Below are 18,179 nucleotides of genomic sequence, written 5' to 3' on the forward strand. Positions count from 1 at the left end.
GGATACTCGTGATGGATACCCGAGCCATTTGTCAAGCAATCGACGTCGTTGTCCGCTTTGATTACATTCAACAATATAACGGACCTAACTTGAGGGCAATTTTTATGAATTATTAAAAGATAACTAAAATTAAAAGGTCTACCAATTTTTCTGAAATTGCACTGATTCATATTAAACAAAAGGTATAATACGATCAATTTAAACACGTTTTACTAATTAAATTTTTTTTCCCAATACAAAATGTATTGGGAATTAAGAATATAAAATTCCAGTCTCATGTCTGTATTTCATACAGCAAAATGTCTACCAAGTCGCCCAATAACTTCATAATGCATAGCTTTACAAGATATGCAAATATATCTCCGAATCGCAAAATCCTATCCCGGTATTTCAACCACGCTGGAACAGATTATTTTTGGCAGCCGACAGATATACAGCGGGGTCGTAATAGCGCACACAAATAATACCATATGCGAGATATATGTATCTAACAATCCGAAAAATGCCCGCACAGACAGTCGCAATAAAAACCCCATTTCTGACAATACAATAAACAGAAAAAACCACAGTCGGAGGGCATATTTTAGTCGCTTTATCAACAATCACATCGATATAACGACCTACACAAAGTAGCTCTTATGTGTTCAGCAATAAGAGTTAACATTTCAACTTCTTTTGCAAAATTGACCCTGATTTTACTCGGTGCAATTCTCGGTTTCGCGCCACCGCGAGGACATGTGTCGCAAAGGGTTAACTACGGGTTAAAACACTTTTGTTTTCTTTATGGTTTCCATAACAAAGGGCAAAGGGCAACAAGTTCGCGCCCGACACCCGCTGTGTCTTGTTATTTTAGGAAAAAGGGTTTATGCCAAAAATATGGGATGTCTTTATATAAGGACATTATCCCATTGAAAATAAATAGATTGCAAAAAAATCGCTGGATTAAATTATTACGTAACGTTACTTTCTTTCTATTTGATTATATGATTAGGGCGCTGGCTACCAATATGGTATATGATTTGATCGTGATTTATTACGAAACGTATTTAAATTCAGGTCAATGAGAAACAATAAGGTCGAGTCGCTAAAGTTTTAAGAATGCACTATAACGCTACAAATAAAAAACAACTGGTCTATGTCATTTGCGCATATCTGCCTCAGGAGATGAATCGAAAAAGACGAAATAAAAAAATATTCGAAGCGTAGCAGTAAAAATGAAGAACAAAAATCTGGACTATTTCATTAGTTACTATTTCATTGGTAATCTATTTGAGTCATAAGACTTATCAACGTAACAATATTTATCGTAAACTTTGGGCGGACAACCGGTTTTTTCGAAATACACGGAATTCATCATAGATAAATTATAATTTTATAATATGTTATTAACCGATATTGTTTTTTTTTTCATTGATCGATTAAAAAAAAAACAAATGCCTTAAGAATTCAGATCAGCGGCCTGGATCTGCCTATTGTATTTTTATCCTATTTATATCTATATAAATTCTAATTTATACTTTATTTCAGATATATGAGCGGATAATAATTATGTACTGTAGTTACAAGTAGCATGTAGTTTATACCTCATAAATGTCATGATAAAATACATAAACTATATTTATAAACTTTAAATTAAAAGTAAATGTACAACAGGCAAAGCCCATGTATCCTTTCGATTTAATAAATAAAATTTAATATAAATGAAATATGTATGTAATATATAAAATAAACTTTGTATATATTGTATATTTATAAAAAAAAATTAAATAAAAACTCCTTATATTTCTATAATCATGTGATAAATATAATCTCTGTAAAAATATAATTAAGAACCATCAAAAGATTTCGTATTTTTTCACACAAAGCAATGTTCTATATTTTTAAGTACCTATAAATAATTATATGTAGATTCATTATAGTATAGAATATTGTATTCTATGAATCTGATAACATATTTCCTGAATATAACCACAGCGATTACAAAAAACTTAAATTCATTAATAATAATAATAAATAATAAATTAATAATAAATTAATAAACATCATTTAATAATAAATTAATAAACATCATTATAATAAATTAATAATCATAATAATAAATTAATAAACATCATTTCATGTAACTATACTATTAACAATAAAGAATTAGCGGAAGTTGAAGAGGTCCGAGATTTGGGCGTAGTTATTGACAAAAAATTACAGTTCAGTAATCATATAAACAAAATTTTAGAAAAATCCTTGAAACTCGTTGGTTTTATTAAAAGAACATGTCATGACTTTAAAAATATTCAAGCTATTATAACGTTGTATCGTTCCCTGATTCGTAGTGTTTTAGAATATGCATCACCAGTTTGGAGTCCAAGTTACAAAATTTATAAAAGTCGCCTTGAAAAAATTCAACAGGGTTTTACAAGATTTTTAGCATATAAAGACAGGCGCTGTCCATATCGAGCAGACTATGTGACACGTTTAAAATACTTTAAGCTAGATACATTGGAGAAACGACGGTCTCTGAACGATTTAATGTTTTTACACAAGCTCATTCACAACTCCATAGACTGTCCAAGGCTACTTTCTCAAATAAATTTATATGTTCCGAAAACCATTCCTCGATATCCAATTAAAGGCACCTTCGCCATTCCTAGATATCGCACAAATGTTGGAAAATTTTCGTCATTAATTCGTTGTATGAGATCCTACAATGAACTTGACTCCCATGTCATCGACATATACGAACTAAGTAGTGATCGTTTTAAGAAAAATTTAGATACTGTTTTAGTTAGTAATTAATATTTAATATTTAAAAATATTAGTGTTATTGGTAAGTCAAATAATTATAATATCCTTTTTTGTTATCAAAGATTGTTTGTCATCCTATTGTATTGATATTTTTTGTTTAAAATTTATTCTCACAGATTCTATTAAATGTTTGAGTGTAGTGTTTAGTTACCTTTGTTAACATGTAAGTTGTAAAATGTAAATACCTGTAATGGTGTATCACACTGTACAAGTTTTCTTTTGTTGTTTTTCCTAAATATGATTTGTGAATATGCCGATGGTATTTCTAAAGCAATAAATAAATAAAATAAATAATTAATAAAATCCAATGTAAGCGATACAATAGAGAATCAACTGCACATTAAAAATACAAGAGCACTTTTCCCGCAGCTCCATTTCAATGATCACTTCAAGATACGTCGGAAATATAGTTCGTATTGCGAAGGGACAACATTTATAATCGCTCGTTTTATTCTGTAATAATTGCCGATTATTCGATACTCTTTAACAAGTGCCACTTCATACAATTGAATTTTAGGAGCGATACCCTCTCGGTTATAATTTTTAACAAATGTCACAGTTTATTACCGCCTAAAAAGATAGCTTTCGATTCGTGGGGCGGCATATTGCGATACATTAAAAAGTGCATCGTTGAATTAAATGTAATTGTTCGCTTGTTAATATATTTTGGGGTTGATTTTGGTTACATTTTATTGATAATTTCGTTCTTTTTTATATGGTTTTATATTCCCTTCGTTTTTTAAATGTTTGTTGTAAATACGTAAATGTGAAGTATTCCATTTAAATTTAATATGCTTTTACAGCACACTGGTGTAATCGAAATAGTTTTTTTTACATAAAACGATTGTTATTTCATATTATGTAGAATATATATTATTGCAGCGCAAGGTAAAATATTATCTCTAAAGATTAAATACAAAAAAAAATCCAGTAGAGTATTTTTTTAATTAATAAAAAATATTTAATTCGTGTCTTTTTCCTAATCAAAATTTCTGCATAGTTTTAAGGTTATATACCTAAAAAAATTGCATATTAATCATACACTGCAGAGAGACAGTAAAAAACAATAAAAAGGACTAAATTAAGAAGACCTAAAACGGATAAGACTATAATATTATGTATGTATGTACATATATGTGTATATCAGAAATAATATTATTTTCTGAATAACGCTTCAAATGTCACTTATTTCTGTTTGCTGCATCTCTTATTTGCATTGTCATACCAAATCCATGAATCCCACTCATAAAAAGGTTCGTGCTAATACGTATATTGTTCTCTTGATATTTCGGTCCAGTCATCGACATAAGGTGTCAATGTTCGCCAATTTACTGACCATTGACAAAACGGATAAAAGATAGCCCACCCTACCATAGAACATTTGTCCCACTTGACCCTAAGCGCATAAATTATGCATAATCATCTCATACACATTTGAGGGATGATTAACATATGGAACACTTTTGATGACTACCAAAATGTACTCGCTAAGTTTCAATATATTTTGTCCGATATAATTGTTAAAAAATACATTTATGTTTAATTTTCCTCTTGGATAAAGCAACCCAACCCAACCCGCATTGGAGCAGCGTGGTGGAATATGCTCCAAACCTTCTCCTCAAAGGGAGAGGAGGCCTTTATCCCAGCAGTGGGACATTTACGGGCTGCTAATAAAGCAAAGACTCAACGCGTTTCTTCTGTGAATTGAGAAATGTAGTTACAATAAGTACGAACTTTTTTATAGCAAATTAATTCATGAGTGAATAAAAAAAAGAGAACAAAAGTTTTTACTTTTCACTTCTAAAATAATATTTTCAATCAAATCTTACTTTAATGACTTTTAGTTGTGCCGAAAAATTTATTTTAAATATTTATAATTATATTTGATAACTGTAGATAATGTTACAAAGACAACTTAAGGAAAGCGTTTGTATATCATAATGGTTTTCTTTACATACAAAATGGTACAAATATTTTTATAAAGAATGTAAAGTATCTTATCGTATTATCGTATCTTTTTACTACTATCAGCACATAACACCTCTTTCAATATGTTTTTACATAAAATTTAAATAAAACGATGAATGTAAATTATGTATGACTTTAACCCAAGATTATAGTATTTATATAAACGTTACACGCGTATCGTCAGCTCAGTGTGTAAACATTGAAATTGTATACGGTAATTATTTTTATCTCACGTTTAAATCTCAGATTTTCCCCGAAATTGACAAAAAACGAAGGGCGGCTAAACTAATCACAGTTTCGTCCGTTCAAAAACATTTAAAAAAAAGCTTCGAATTACATGAAATAGGGGTATAATCTCGTAACAAAGGTATTAGAACGGATGTTAGAATATCTAATGAGGGCTATTAGATGCTATCTAACGCAGGTGCAGCGTTTTGCATACTTTTTTGAGAGTTCAATGTTTGCTGCGGTGAATATCTTTTCATGAACGTTTTGAATCGAATCGAATGTACATTTTAAATTAATTGTAACTAAATTAACAAATTATCGATATCTATTTTAATTACGCTATGAATAATTTATGAACGTAACTCGATTAATTCATATTCAATTTATTGCTTCAAAAACAATTAAAATGTTTCTTTAATTTTTAGGACACTATTTTTTATTCAGTGAACAGATCACGTGATCAAAGATTATGTCAATTGCAGGGCTTTATACTTTAATCGACTTGTAACTGCTTTGTCGGTAATGACAATAACAAGATCTACGTCTGAACGTCGACGTCTGAATTAGAACTGATAGCCACTCAGCTTAAATTCAGTTGAAAATCTTAAAAATAAAATGCGTTATTTCATTTCTTAGAACAAAATTAGACTTCGGAAAAAAGGAGGCCGAGAAATCGTTTTTATTTATTTATTTTGTATTATTTATTTTTTTGGTGTCTGATCTTATTTATTTAATGATCTTATTTAATTAATCCTTTTTTTTTTAATTATGGTCACTAAAAATATAAACATTGGAAATAGAGTCTAGATAAAGGCTTAGTGTAGCAATACAGGAATAAATATTTTTTAAAACCTCACGCGCAAGAGATAGTTGTATTTCGATACTGTCATTGTAGTTAAGTTTAGTTTAGTATGTGTACAAAAAAGTTCATGTAGATGATTACAAAAAAAGGATTAAGTTTTTTGGTTTTAAAGTACATAAATTAACAAAGTGATTGCGACCAAAATTTTAATTATATGTTACGAACTCAAGTGTATTGCTTATATTCATTACGATATATGTATATTGTATACGTATAAAAATTACACTTCAATATGATTCATTTAGTAAGAAAAAACAAATTAAATAATTTATTAACACCGAAAGAATACATTTATTTTTCCAAAAGAATTAAAATAGTGTTTTTTTAAATTATAAACCAATTTCATTAAAGACAAAAGGAGATAAACATATGAATGTACAGTGGCCCTCATAAAGGACCGTCTTATACACGTTACGAGTTTTATAAAATGAATCGTAGAGACTAAGCGTAGTATTATTATAGTCTGTGGTTGCGGTTAATAAAAAAGTAAATAAAGGACCTCATTTCCTGGTATCGTGTGTTGAAAAACGTCGCAGAACGTCCGGTGTAGTTTTATATTATTGATGGAAAAATTGGGAGATTTTTTTCGGCCTCTGGTGGTAATGGGGACGTTTCCCTCGAGCTACCATTGATCTTGATCGGAGCTCTGACTTCATCAATAACTCACCTGATCCTGCAGTAACATTGCCTGTGATAAACGAGCTACGGAGGTAATCGCTGCATTATTTAATCACTCAAGTCGGTATGAAAGCTTTATCTTAACGACGAATATATCTTGTGATATTGTTTAATAAATATAGTTTAAGTGTTGGTTAATTAAGTAATTGAAGAAATTGTAGTAAAAGATAAACTAATATATTTAGTTTATGCTTATTAGGATAATAATAAAACATTTTATGTTATGGTTTTTTTACCCTTAATAGGCTTGCGTTTGACCGTTTTCTTGTCTGGTGTTAAATATTGATGCTAATATTTTAGTAGCACGCTTGCCTAGGCATTATGATTTTCAAACAAAATTTCAATTTAATTGAACATTTTCTATTTTTAAACCTATGTTACAGAATAATAAATTTTGAGATTTCTTAAAATTGCCTATTCCTAACATAACGTTACGTCGTTTGTAATATTTCTCCTCGATGTTCAAATGTGATATGAATGAAAGTGTGGTAATTTCGTTCTTTTGAATCTTTTGACACATCGAGGATCTAAGGAAATGTTTATGGGTCGGCAACTTCGCAGCCGTCGTACCACAATGATGCCATTCATCCGATAGCGAACTCAATAGCCATTGTTAGTAGGTAGAAGCGGATGAACTAGTTTCTATACCAACTATTACTGGTCTTCCCTATAAACAAGATTTATTTTTCGGTTCGTTAAAATGTTGCGATATCATAAATAAATAAATGTCTAAAGTAATAAAAACCAAATTAAAACATATATATATATACATCTACATATATTACATTATATTAATAAACACCACTCCTATATTTAAATCTCATTATCACTCAGCATCACGAACACTGGTTTGTCCCGCATTTAATATATATATATATATATATATATATGTATCCGAGTCTTCTATGTCATTTATATATATATTAGATACTCGTACTAGTATTAATTAACGACTAACATCTTGGCTGATTCACTCAATGATTGAGTCCCGTAGTTTGTGACGAGAGGGCAGATGCGGCGACGGTTGGGAGTCATTGCGTGTCCTATCACTTGAGGCCGCTTTATTAATAATTACACAGCAGCTGACATTACTTAAGGTCGGATCAATTGATTTTATCAGATCTGTTTTAAAACTCATTTTATCTTTCAACTGACAGATGTTAACACTATATTTTGTACGTAACTAACTCAAAATACACAATCCCTGTTTATTTGGTAATATTATTTACTAATTACCATTGACTGATTCATCACGAAATCACCGAAAGTATAGGTCGGAAAGGGTAACGGGTAACGGGTAATGAATTACAACTTGTATTGATATATATTTAAATTATTACACAATTTTATTGGAAATAAACAAGAACCAATGTCGCTCTAAACAAAGTTAATTTAAAGTCGTATATTTTTTATTTTATTTAATCAGTTTAATAAGAAACATGTTAGTTGTTGTGAATACCTTATACTGTATATGTATATTAAAACATTTTCTGAATAAGAGACAGTCTACCTACCTTCTATACTTATACTATATGATAAAAACTATGATAAATATGATACTCCTGACCGAATTTGGCCACCGTGGCTATTCTCAACAGATGCGAGATATTATAGTGGACATGCATATACGTAAATACAGGTGCATATTCATGTCGATGAAACGGGAATGGAGAAGAGGTACAGGACAGTTTACGTGCCTTCCACGGGAGCGTAACTGCCAACTGCTAAATCCAAACTATTATTGAAATTTTCTTGATAAATCATTCAATAACTGTTATTGCCCCGACCCAGCCATTAGGCGAGGTTATCAATCATAACAACAACTTGATTCAAACGTAATTTTTATGATAACATTCTAAAAATCTGACTCGTAAAATATTCGAATACGTTTAACACGAACTGTTACAAATTCCAAGCTTTCCAGCTCAGGAGGTTAATTCCACTAATGTTTCGATGTTACAATTCACACATTCACGTGTTCGCAATCTAATTATAGAGGTCCACTTAAGGCCTCTTACTTGACCTCGACTAGATATAAAAGGACTGCACGTACGTAAAGCTCGAACTTGTGAACTAACGACATTGCACGATTACTACTGGCGTTCATGGAAGCGAATAAGCTTTGATTTACTTATGAAAATTATACCAGCGTTCATACAAATTCTATGTTCATTACATTTTTTTCTTTTATTGATCGAAATAATTAACCGCTTTAAAGGTCAACGATCTTATACAAAAAAAAAAAAAAACAAAACATTTTTTCGCATTAACATTGAGTCCATACATAATTATAAAAATATTAATAAAAAAATAGTTACTGTAAAAATCATGACCGCGGGGAATCTTGGTGGGAAGAAGACGTTACTAACTACTTGTAGTGTATTCACCACTACTGAGCTTGAGGCATAGATTTTAGAGAAGAAGATTTTGTGGAGCTTATTTCATATATATATGTTTGGCTTGATATCAAACTGAAGACACATTTTCATACATTGAATATATGACAACGCAAGGTGCATGAGATGAAGAATCCACTGAGGACGAAGTGAATTATAAAATACAATGTTGGAAACCCACTTCGGTTTTATATTTATTATATTTATATCTATTTGTGTATATCAACTTTATATAGATAATAGGTGTATACAAATATGTAACTTTTTATATACTTTCAGCTTTAGTTATAAAATGTCTGATGTCCTGAAAGGTGAAATGTCCATTTCACCTTTAAGATATTGTGCCAAAACGAACATTTAATTGGATATTTTTTTTATATTTCATTTCGATAGGTATTTAATTAATTTTAATTATTCATTGACAACTTAGAAAATAATTTATTAACATAAGAATTAATAGCACTAAGTGCTTAAATATATACAAATTTGAATTAAAATTAAATTATAATTCAAATACAAAAAAATATATTAAAAGATAATGTCATACATCAAAAAATATATTTTTCAATAGTACTCTTACGATGTCGTCTTAAATGTCGCTTTTTACATTTTAACATTTACATATATTATTGAAATCGTTATGTCATAGAAAATAAATTTTATCTACGTCTTTCCAGCAAACCGTGTCGTAAAAATCCCAGAACGACGTCGTCGTAATGATTCTTGATATTAGGTAAACCTACACTGTATGAGATGTACGAGTAGCTTTATGAATAATGTCCCATAAAATATAAAGGATTATTATCGGAGCTTTAAGCAATGCTTATATAGGACTGAGACGAGAGGGTGTAGTAGGTAGGTAAGCTGTTCGTAAGAAGACGCGGACCTCAGGCTCCCTATATACTAACTACAACAGCCTTATTCCAATCGGAGAAAGAATAAAGACAAAAAACCTTAGATTTATGTAATCCAGCAATATCTCAGCTATATTTTATATTACTAGCTTTATCAACTTTAATTTTACTTTAATTTTACTTCCAAACTTCCGATGAGAGCTTAGTCGACATTCAAAACGCTATCTTTTCGCAAATTCGTAATCATAGATTATTGAATCTCTTGAATAATAATATGGCTAACTCAATGTCAATGTTTTTTGTTGTCCTCTTGTGATTGGAATACAATCGTGACAACTATTTGACTAGTATTCACCAAAAAAAGCCCTCCTTGATGTCAAAACGACCATTTCATTTTACGCCATGCTATATCTATGTGATATTTACGTTAACATATATTATGTTATTCGAAGTAATGGCCCATACTATTATATAAAGTTACCAAAACAGTGCTTGTATAGAACGAAGGTAGAATATTTAGGAATTTCGTAGGGAATTTAATAATCGAGTTACTAATGAGTTTTTCATGGCGTGGTCGTTTCCATTCGTTTATGGAAAAACATATTTATCACAATTTATTTCGCTTTATCTCATTAACTTTCAATCAACACGAAATAAAAATCTCCTTCTTGAAAGAAATGCGTATGAGTAAATAGATATCCTGCTTATTTATACTTAATTTTCTACAGAACATTGTCATCGTTTTTAATAATTGTCATACAAATTACCATAATGAATCTTAAAACAGCTATAAAAGTAGACTAAAAGTGTAAAATGTTTCTCAGAAAACTACATAAAAGTCAAACTTGTCTCGGAATTAAATAAACGCGTAATGGAACCATTTCTTTCCGTGGCTCACTATTTCTTCTGTAAACCAATTACACGAAGCAAAGAAAAAGTTATAAATCTCATTCTTTTGACAACAATTTCAAGGTGCTTCTTTTATAATATTCAAAGTATACATATACATTTAACAATTAACATGTACATACAATAGTCGTAACCTATTTCAATTGCATGACATTATTGTTTGAAATCCAAACTTATTTATGATTCAGTATAGATTCGTGAAAAATGGTGAAGCTATCCGAACTTCCGAAGTAAAATTAAAGTGGATATGCAGTTAAATGGAATAGTGTTGTATTATAAATAAAGAACTATTTATGGAGCATAATATAGCAGAGCTATTAGAAAAAAGTATAAATCTAGTATGTTTATCTATAACATAATATCTGTCAACGGAATATTATATTGTACAGCTCGCGTCCATCATATCGTTCGTTAACTGTACGTATTACGTCAAAACCTTCACTCTAGTGAACTCTCAGTTCACTAGATTGAAGGTTTAAATTATAAATAAGTTTGGTTATATTTCTATTTTTTATATATATACTTTTTTCATAGACCGCTTTGTTTTTTTATCGTATTTCATAGATATCTTTATTTCAAATTTCGATTTTCGTCTAAACAAATGACGTTACATAATAGGTTTGTGTATTTAAAGTTTTAAGTTTATCAAAGTTATTTAGCAAATTCTGATACTGATCAATTTCTGTCTCGATTGCAGATATTGAGTACTAAGCTAAGTAAACTGATGAACCGGAATTAATTATATTATATAAAAAAAATATATTTTTAGTCGCTTCTGACCTTTTGCTTATTACCATTACGCATTTTTCGTACATAAGACAACAATTTTCTAAAAATGATTTTTCCTTCTAACGTTTAACGTTGTATATTCACTAAAATATCTCGAGGACGGTAATTTCGTTCGCATAGTATATGTACAATGAGGTTTTTAATTTTATATATCATCGGTAAATTATCTTAATTACAAACTTTATAAAGACTATAAGGACGGTCCTAGATTATAGCCTAGCGTATTATAAATGTAGGAACATATATATCTCATTAGTTTTAATATGATTAAGATGATTGTATCGCTATAGCAGTGATGTAGTTTACTAAGTGTTTCCTGCGACTTTGTCTGCGTAGTAAATTCTGTAATTTGTGTATGTATATTTAATTGAACTTTTATCGGGCCAACTTAAGGGTATGAACCCAAAACCTTGTTATGTTCGGCTTTATATCAAACTACTAGATCAACGAAGGAGCAATTAAGCCGTAATGATGTAATGAATAGACGTAAATCTTTACTTTAGCTTTTGTTATGTTAGTTTATTTACCTAAAATAATCTTAATAAACTTGATGTTATAATTTGTACGATTTTTTTCCAGAGTAAGTGTTCCCGGGTACGCAGGCGGTTTGTCTGCGTCGCTGCCTGGAGGCGGTGTTGCCGGAGCAGGCGCAGCATGGGAGCGTCTTGGTGCTGAGCTCCTGTTGTCGGGATTGGTGGCTGGCGCCTACTTCGCTGCAATGGAGAGAAGATGGACCGGTGCAGCACCCGCGCTTCTTGGTGCCGCATATTGTGCTGCGAGTTTTGTATCTGTGAGTAGTCGACCAAAACACTTACCTTCACCCATACCCAGATACTACACATAGGGGTCGACGATTTGAAGTGATACTTTAGTTATTTACATTTATAACATAAAATAAGTAACAATACTTACGCGCTGTATTGATTAAGTTTAACTATTCGCAAAATCGATCAATTTTCACTCTATCTTTGACTTGTCGATAGTAAAATGTATTTATTTTACCAATTTCCACATTTTATCGTTTCAAGACATGTAATAGGTAGGTATGTGTAAACGACTCCTAGCGGACCCAGATAGAATGCTCAATAGCGTCCTTCCATTACTATTCTCAGTACACAAAGCGTATCCACCCGCGACACTACCTGCCTTTTGTGAAGAGAATCTTTACCGGCAGATGTTCGCTTTTTACGCATCTGTTTGGACAAAGTATTGCCAACAAAAACTCAAACAAGAAAAGATACCTTCCATATCTATTCAATATTCGCTGAACGAAATTGCGATTTGTTTAAAATGTCCGTCCCTACTCCTTTGGGCTCTTCGTTGTATAATGTGTTGGATACCTGAATACATCTGTGATTTATTGACCAAATTCAATATATTTCGTACAAATAAATTTAATTTGCTTTATAGTTTTATTCACATAATATATATTATATATATATCTGTTAATGAAATATAAAACACGAATTTGTATAGTTCGAAACTCTAATTGCCTACCGCCAGCAATAGCACTGGTCTGTATTACTGTTCACCGAATTGAGTGGTGAGTGAGCTAGTGTAGTTATATACATAACGGACGCTTAATAAAATTGATGTATCTGATATCCCATGGAAATAAAGGATAAAATGTCATTCGATGGAAATCATTATTTTTTTGTAATATATAATGTTGATAGTCAAATGTATTTATATTTATTGAATTTTAGCGTAGGTACAGTGGAATATAATAGTTCTTGGTTGCCTCATCATTCGGTCCTCCCGATCACATCGGTCGTAAGCACTGTTTCTAATCTTGAGTTACTTTTCTGCATTGTTTTTATGAAAGAACATTGAAATATTAAAATTAAAAGTATTGTTAAGAATCTAAGATCAACAGAAAGTTTTGCAATTATAAAATGAGCGAAATGACCCATTTTCTTTTATCGGAGCTCTCGCGGTTACCAGGGATTGTTTCGACCGCAGATACAGTAGAAACCCCTTTATGCTGCAAAGTTGTATCTGCCCTAATTACAGCTAACAATCCTTACCAAATGAAAAGAAGATGATTTTAATGCAAAAATCCCCGCAGGTAGGACGCCATTGTTGTCAGCGTAGTGAAGAAATAGCACGGGATCCTTTCAATGGGGACGTTTTTTAAATCGCTCGCTCATTTCCGTCTCAAAATAAATGTGAAAAAATTGCACAAATTCTCGTACGAAAGTGAAAAGTTTCCTTTACTTAAATTTATCTCCTGTCCTCTACGATATAGAGACGTGAATGCCTTACGGCGCTGACTCGCTTGTTACATCGAATGTAGTGCAATCAAGCCTCTTGAATCCTTTACAATTGAAATTGGAAGCGATGGCTTTGCCGAGTTTGTTGTACACGCTGTTAACAATTATGACGTATACAGCCATAAAAATTAATTTTTAAAAAGCTGTTGAATATTATATATACTTTTTCACTGTTATTCATATTTTGTTTATCAAACAATAATAAAAATATGATATTTTAAATATCAAACCAACTTACCTATACATAATACAAAAATATATCGATGACTACGTATTTGATCAGAATAAGAGTACCGAGTTTTCTGCCGGGTCCTCCCGTAGAAACAATAACATCCGTTAACCTGTCTATCCCAGTGTTTATAAGAGCCTGCTAGTAATGATAATATTTATTAATCTGAGCTAAATGTTCTTAATATATTTGAGGAACGTGCTACGTATGCAAATTAGTGACATGTAACAATATACCATAAATAACGATTGATCTGCAACCATCTATTACAACGAGGTATAATCTTACGCCAAGTGCACCTGAGACCAGTAAAGTGGATTGCGGTTGGAATATTACATTGCAATTTAGATTCACGTACAGTTTAAAGGCCAATGAATTTACCGAATGTCTTCTGATATCCGAGATATTCTGAGATGTCCCAGTGGATAAAACGGAGATTCTAATCAAAGGAACGAACCCACCCGTAAATGTCTTGCGAGCTTTATAAGTTCTTATTTTGTATTCAAATATCATACCGCTGTGCAAATATTTTCGATCTTTAAGAAAATTTATTCGTATTAGCTGCTTAATAAAATTTAACAAGATCTACGCTTTGGTACTTAAGTTATTTTGTTTATAATTCCTAAATGCATTTTTAACAATAATTTATTTAATAAAATTACAAACGAACTTAAGTAACAGTCGTACTGTTTACAGATACTCTTTCCTTTATTACACTAATTTTCTTTAATTTTAAATATTCATAAGAACATAACAAATAAGTAAATTTTCTCATTTCAAAAAATTGTGTTGTGTCTACGTTTTTTTAATTGTTTTATTTCATCTTTTCAGATGCCGTCATTAAACCCGGCTCGGTCTTTGGGGCCATCTTTTGTTCTATCTCGCTGGGAAAGTCACTGGGTTTGCTGGGTCGGGGGTATCGGAGGCGGCATCGCTTGCGCACTTCTCCACGAATGGGGCACGCGGCGACCGCGAGTTAACTCCAACTCTCGTGCCTCCTCACCACGAGATCTCGACGAACTGGACAAGCCGGCGTTTCCTTCTCATCATCACTACCGCCACGCGCCGACTTACTGCTCTGCAGCAGCTCCTAGACCCGACACAACAGAGCCGCTGTACTCCGGAACCAAGTCTCTCTACTGTCGATCCCCACCACCGGCTCGTCACACCCTCCACAGGTCTGATGGATCCACGTGTCAAATGTAATTATTGATGGTTTAAGGCTTATCAAGCCTAGAATGAGTAGACTTTAGAGTTTTCGCTTTTAGAGTTTCATTAGTCTACTCGATACATCATTTAATTAGGAGTTTTTGCTTGGTTGTAACTTTTCTGCAACGCAAATTTATGGATACTTTAATTTACATTTTAAATAAGATCACTTTATTTTCATTTGTTACATAAATGATAGCGTAGAGCAGTAGTCAGTGACGACTTTCCGTTGCAGCACAAATTCGAACATCGGTGTATACAGAAAGATTCATTTAAACCGTGCATGGCATCTTAAGTTTTTGTAGTAATTCAATCTCATATTTTTACTATGGATCGCTATCGGACGAAGCTCCACAAACAGTCGGTAATAAGCCGTCGCGTTCCAGGTCCCAGTCGGTGTACAGCAAGAGCAGCGGCGTGGTCGCGGGTGGCGCGGTGGGCGCCAGCGTGGCGCAGGCCGGCGCCGCGCTGGCGGGCGCGCAGTCGCTGCTGCTGCGGCCGCCCGCGCACACCGTCACCATGAACCAGAACGTGCACAACGCGCAGCGCGAGCCCGCCTACGGCGCGCCCAACGGCGTGCGGCCCGGCCCCGCCGGTCTGTATATGAACCCCTCGAGTCGTTTTATTTCATTCTCGACCCACTACCTCATCCAAACCGTAATTCGATTTGGGAATGTTCTGATCATTCGAGCCGTCGATTTCGAGGACTAGTGCTCATCGGTCTCGTCTTTGTCTCATATTCTTTGAAGGACCTCTATAATCTAAGGTTCATACATAGAGTGAAATCTGCGAGGCACAAGTTTACTAACGATTTCCTTCCCACCAGGCGCCGCGGTGCAGGAGCGGCGCGAGTCGGTGTACGGCGGCAGTCGGCGCGGGCCGCTGTCGTCGGAGGACAGCGCGTACGGCAGCTTCGCGCCCGCGCGCGCCTACCGCCCGCCCGAGCACTACTAGCGGCGCGCCTCGCAGCACAACATTGCGCTGCTCTTCGACGTCTGAGCCCTCGTGGGCGGCGTGCCTGCGCCCGTGGGACGTGTGCGCGTGAACTCGTGCCCCGGGCCGGGGGCCTCGAGACGTGAACTCGTGCCTTGCCGTGCTAATCCAGTGGCTCGTGACGTGAACTCGTACCCGACGGCTTTGAAATGTGCGTTATTTCGATGACGTGAACGTTTATTTCGTGAACTGTACTTGTTTATACTAAAGCGCACATTGGCTGCCGGGGCCAATAAATGCGGTAGTGTGACAAGCCTTGAATTGGGTCACGTACCCTACACATCATTTTAAGCGCTTTATTCTATGTATGTGTACTTACTGATTCTATAAAACGATGACAAACGTTTAAAAATGAGCAATTTTATACTATTGCCAATTTTTTGTGATTATATCATCTTAATAATAAGTAGATTTTACTTTTGTGTAACTAAAAAGACAACATGATGTGTAACTAAACTAAACTAAGACTCAATAACAAATAGTAAATTTTTTTGTAATAGTTTATATGAAAATACTCCAGTCAAACTTATTTTTTTAAACTTAATTATTAATAATAGTAGAACTGGTATAATATCTTTAATTATTTTAAATTTAATTCGAGGCTTATAAAACATTTAAAAAAATATTTATACAACATGTGACACACAAAAACATTTTTGCTTTTGGCAATGATAGTACCCCTAGCGGTATTTCGCAGAACTATTTTATGACAAATAACGGCACCCACACACGTATCGTTTGATTTAGTTCTACAAACAGCCACTAGGGAAATCTACCTATTTATTGTGACATAGATTTAATTTTTATTTCATCTAAGTATCAAAGGACCAAATAATACTTTTTTTAAGACCTTTGAGATATATTTAAATGTAATTTGTATTTTTGTTTGGAAATAAGAATATAACGTAAACGACAAAAGATTTAAAGTTGTAAGATAATTAAAATATAAAATAGATAGGCGTTAATTTGTAAATACTCTTAAAAAATACCAAATCATTGTACTACTTATAATCTATTTAAACTTAAGCAATGTTACGTAGGATTTCTCTATAACATGTTTATCAATTTGCCAATGTATTTATTGTAACTTTGAATTTGTAATATTAAGAATTTCTACAACGAATAGATAGGATATTTGCAAATGTTTAATGATAAAATGTACAAATTTCTTAATAGTTCAAATGGCTATCGTTAGAAATAAATTGCTTGAGCAACATTTTACCTAGATACATAATTATCTATTTCCATTTTTATACCAGATTAAAAAAAAAACAGTTGAATTATTCCCCTATGTTGTTATAATGTTAATCGATCCGTGTTTAACAATGTTCAAATTAATATTTCAAAATACTCACTCTCTAAAGTAAATTCAATACTTTAATTAATAAGACTGTTACCTCTAATATTATTTAAGGCTTCCAAAATAAATTTATTTAGGCAATAGTTTAGCGTAAAAATCTGTACATATTCCGTTTCCAATAAAAGTATGTATGAGCAAAATAATGTCAATCAAATTTTGTTTCTCGTATGAAAATGTTACTTATGAAGTGTATACATATACCGTTTGAATGTTATGTGTGTTTTTATTTGCTATGTAAACTAACTTGTGTTACGCTTCCATTTGATATCTGAGATATGGCGACATGACATCTGATGGTCTTTATCGAAACTTTTTTAAAAAGACAAGATATGCTAGAAAATTCAGAATCAGTAACAATCGTAGTCTTATTTATTATAGTCTATTTCAACAAATTCATGTTGATTGTCATTAAACACAACTTTTGAACATTATGTCAAACTAAACACTAAGCAATTAAGATAATTGGGACGAAAAGTGATGTTGCCTTATATTTCCCTATTTTGTTACAGGTTGATTTTAAATATCTCATGTTCTACAATTTTATCAGGCAAGATACACTAAATTTCATTATAATTCAAAACGAACTTGATGTGAGCCATATTTCTTAAATCCCGCCAATATATAAGACCTCT

The 18,179-nt window shown here is 32.5% G+C and overlaps 1 protein-coding gene across 1 annotated transcript in view; it reads left to right on the forward strand.

Annotated features, from left to right (window-relative positions):
• LOC125064538 (neurogenic protein big brain) overlaps positions 1–16,646 on the forward strand; it is a 71,581-nt gene extending 54,935 nt beyond the window's left edge. The window contains exons 3-6 of the mRNA XM_047671640.1: positions 12,063–12,273; positions 14,817–15,163; positions 15,581–15,789; positions 16,021–16,646. Of these exons, the coding sequence (XP_047527596.1) occupies positions 12,063–12,273; positions 14,817–15,163; positions 15,581–15,789; positions 16,021–16,148 (895 nt within the window). The 3' untranslated portion in view covers positions 16,149–16,646. The remainder of the gene's footprint in view (positions 1–12,062; positions 12,274–14,816; positions 15,164–15,580; positions 15,790–16,020) is intronic.
• The last annotated feature ends 1,533 nt before the right edge of the window (positions 16,647–18,179 follow it).

Source organism: Vanessa atalanta, chromosome 1, assembly GCF_905147765.1.
Source record: "Vanessa atalanta chromosome 1, ilVanAtal1.2, whole genome shotgun sequence".
NCBI lineage: Eukaryota > Metazoa > Arthropoda > Insecta > Lepidoptera > Nymphalidae > Vanessa > Vanessa atalanta.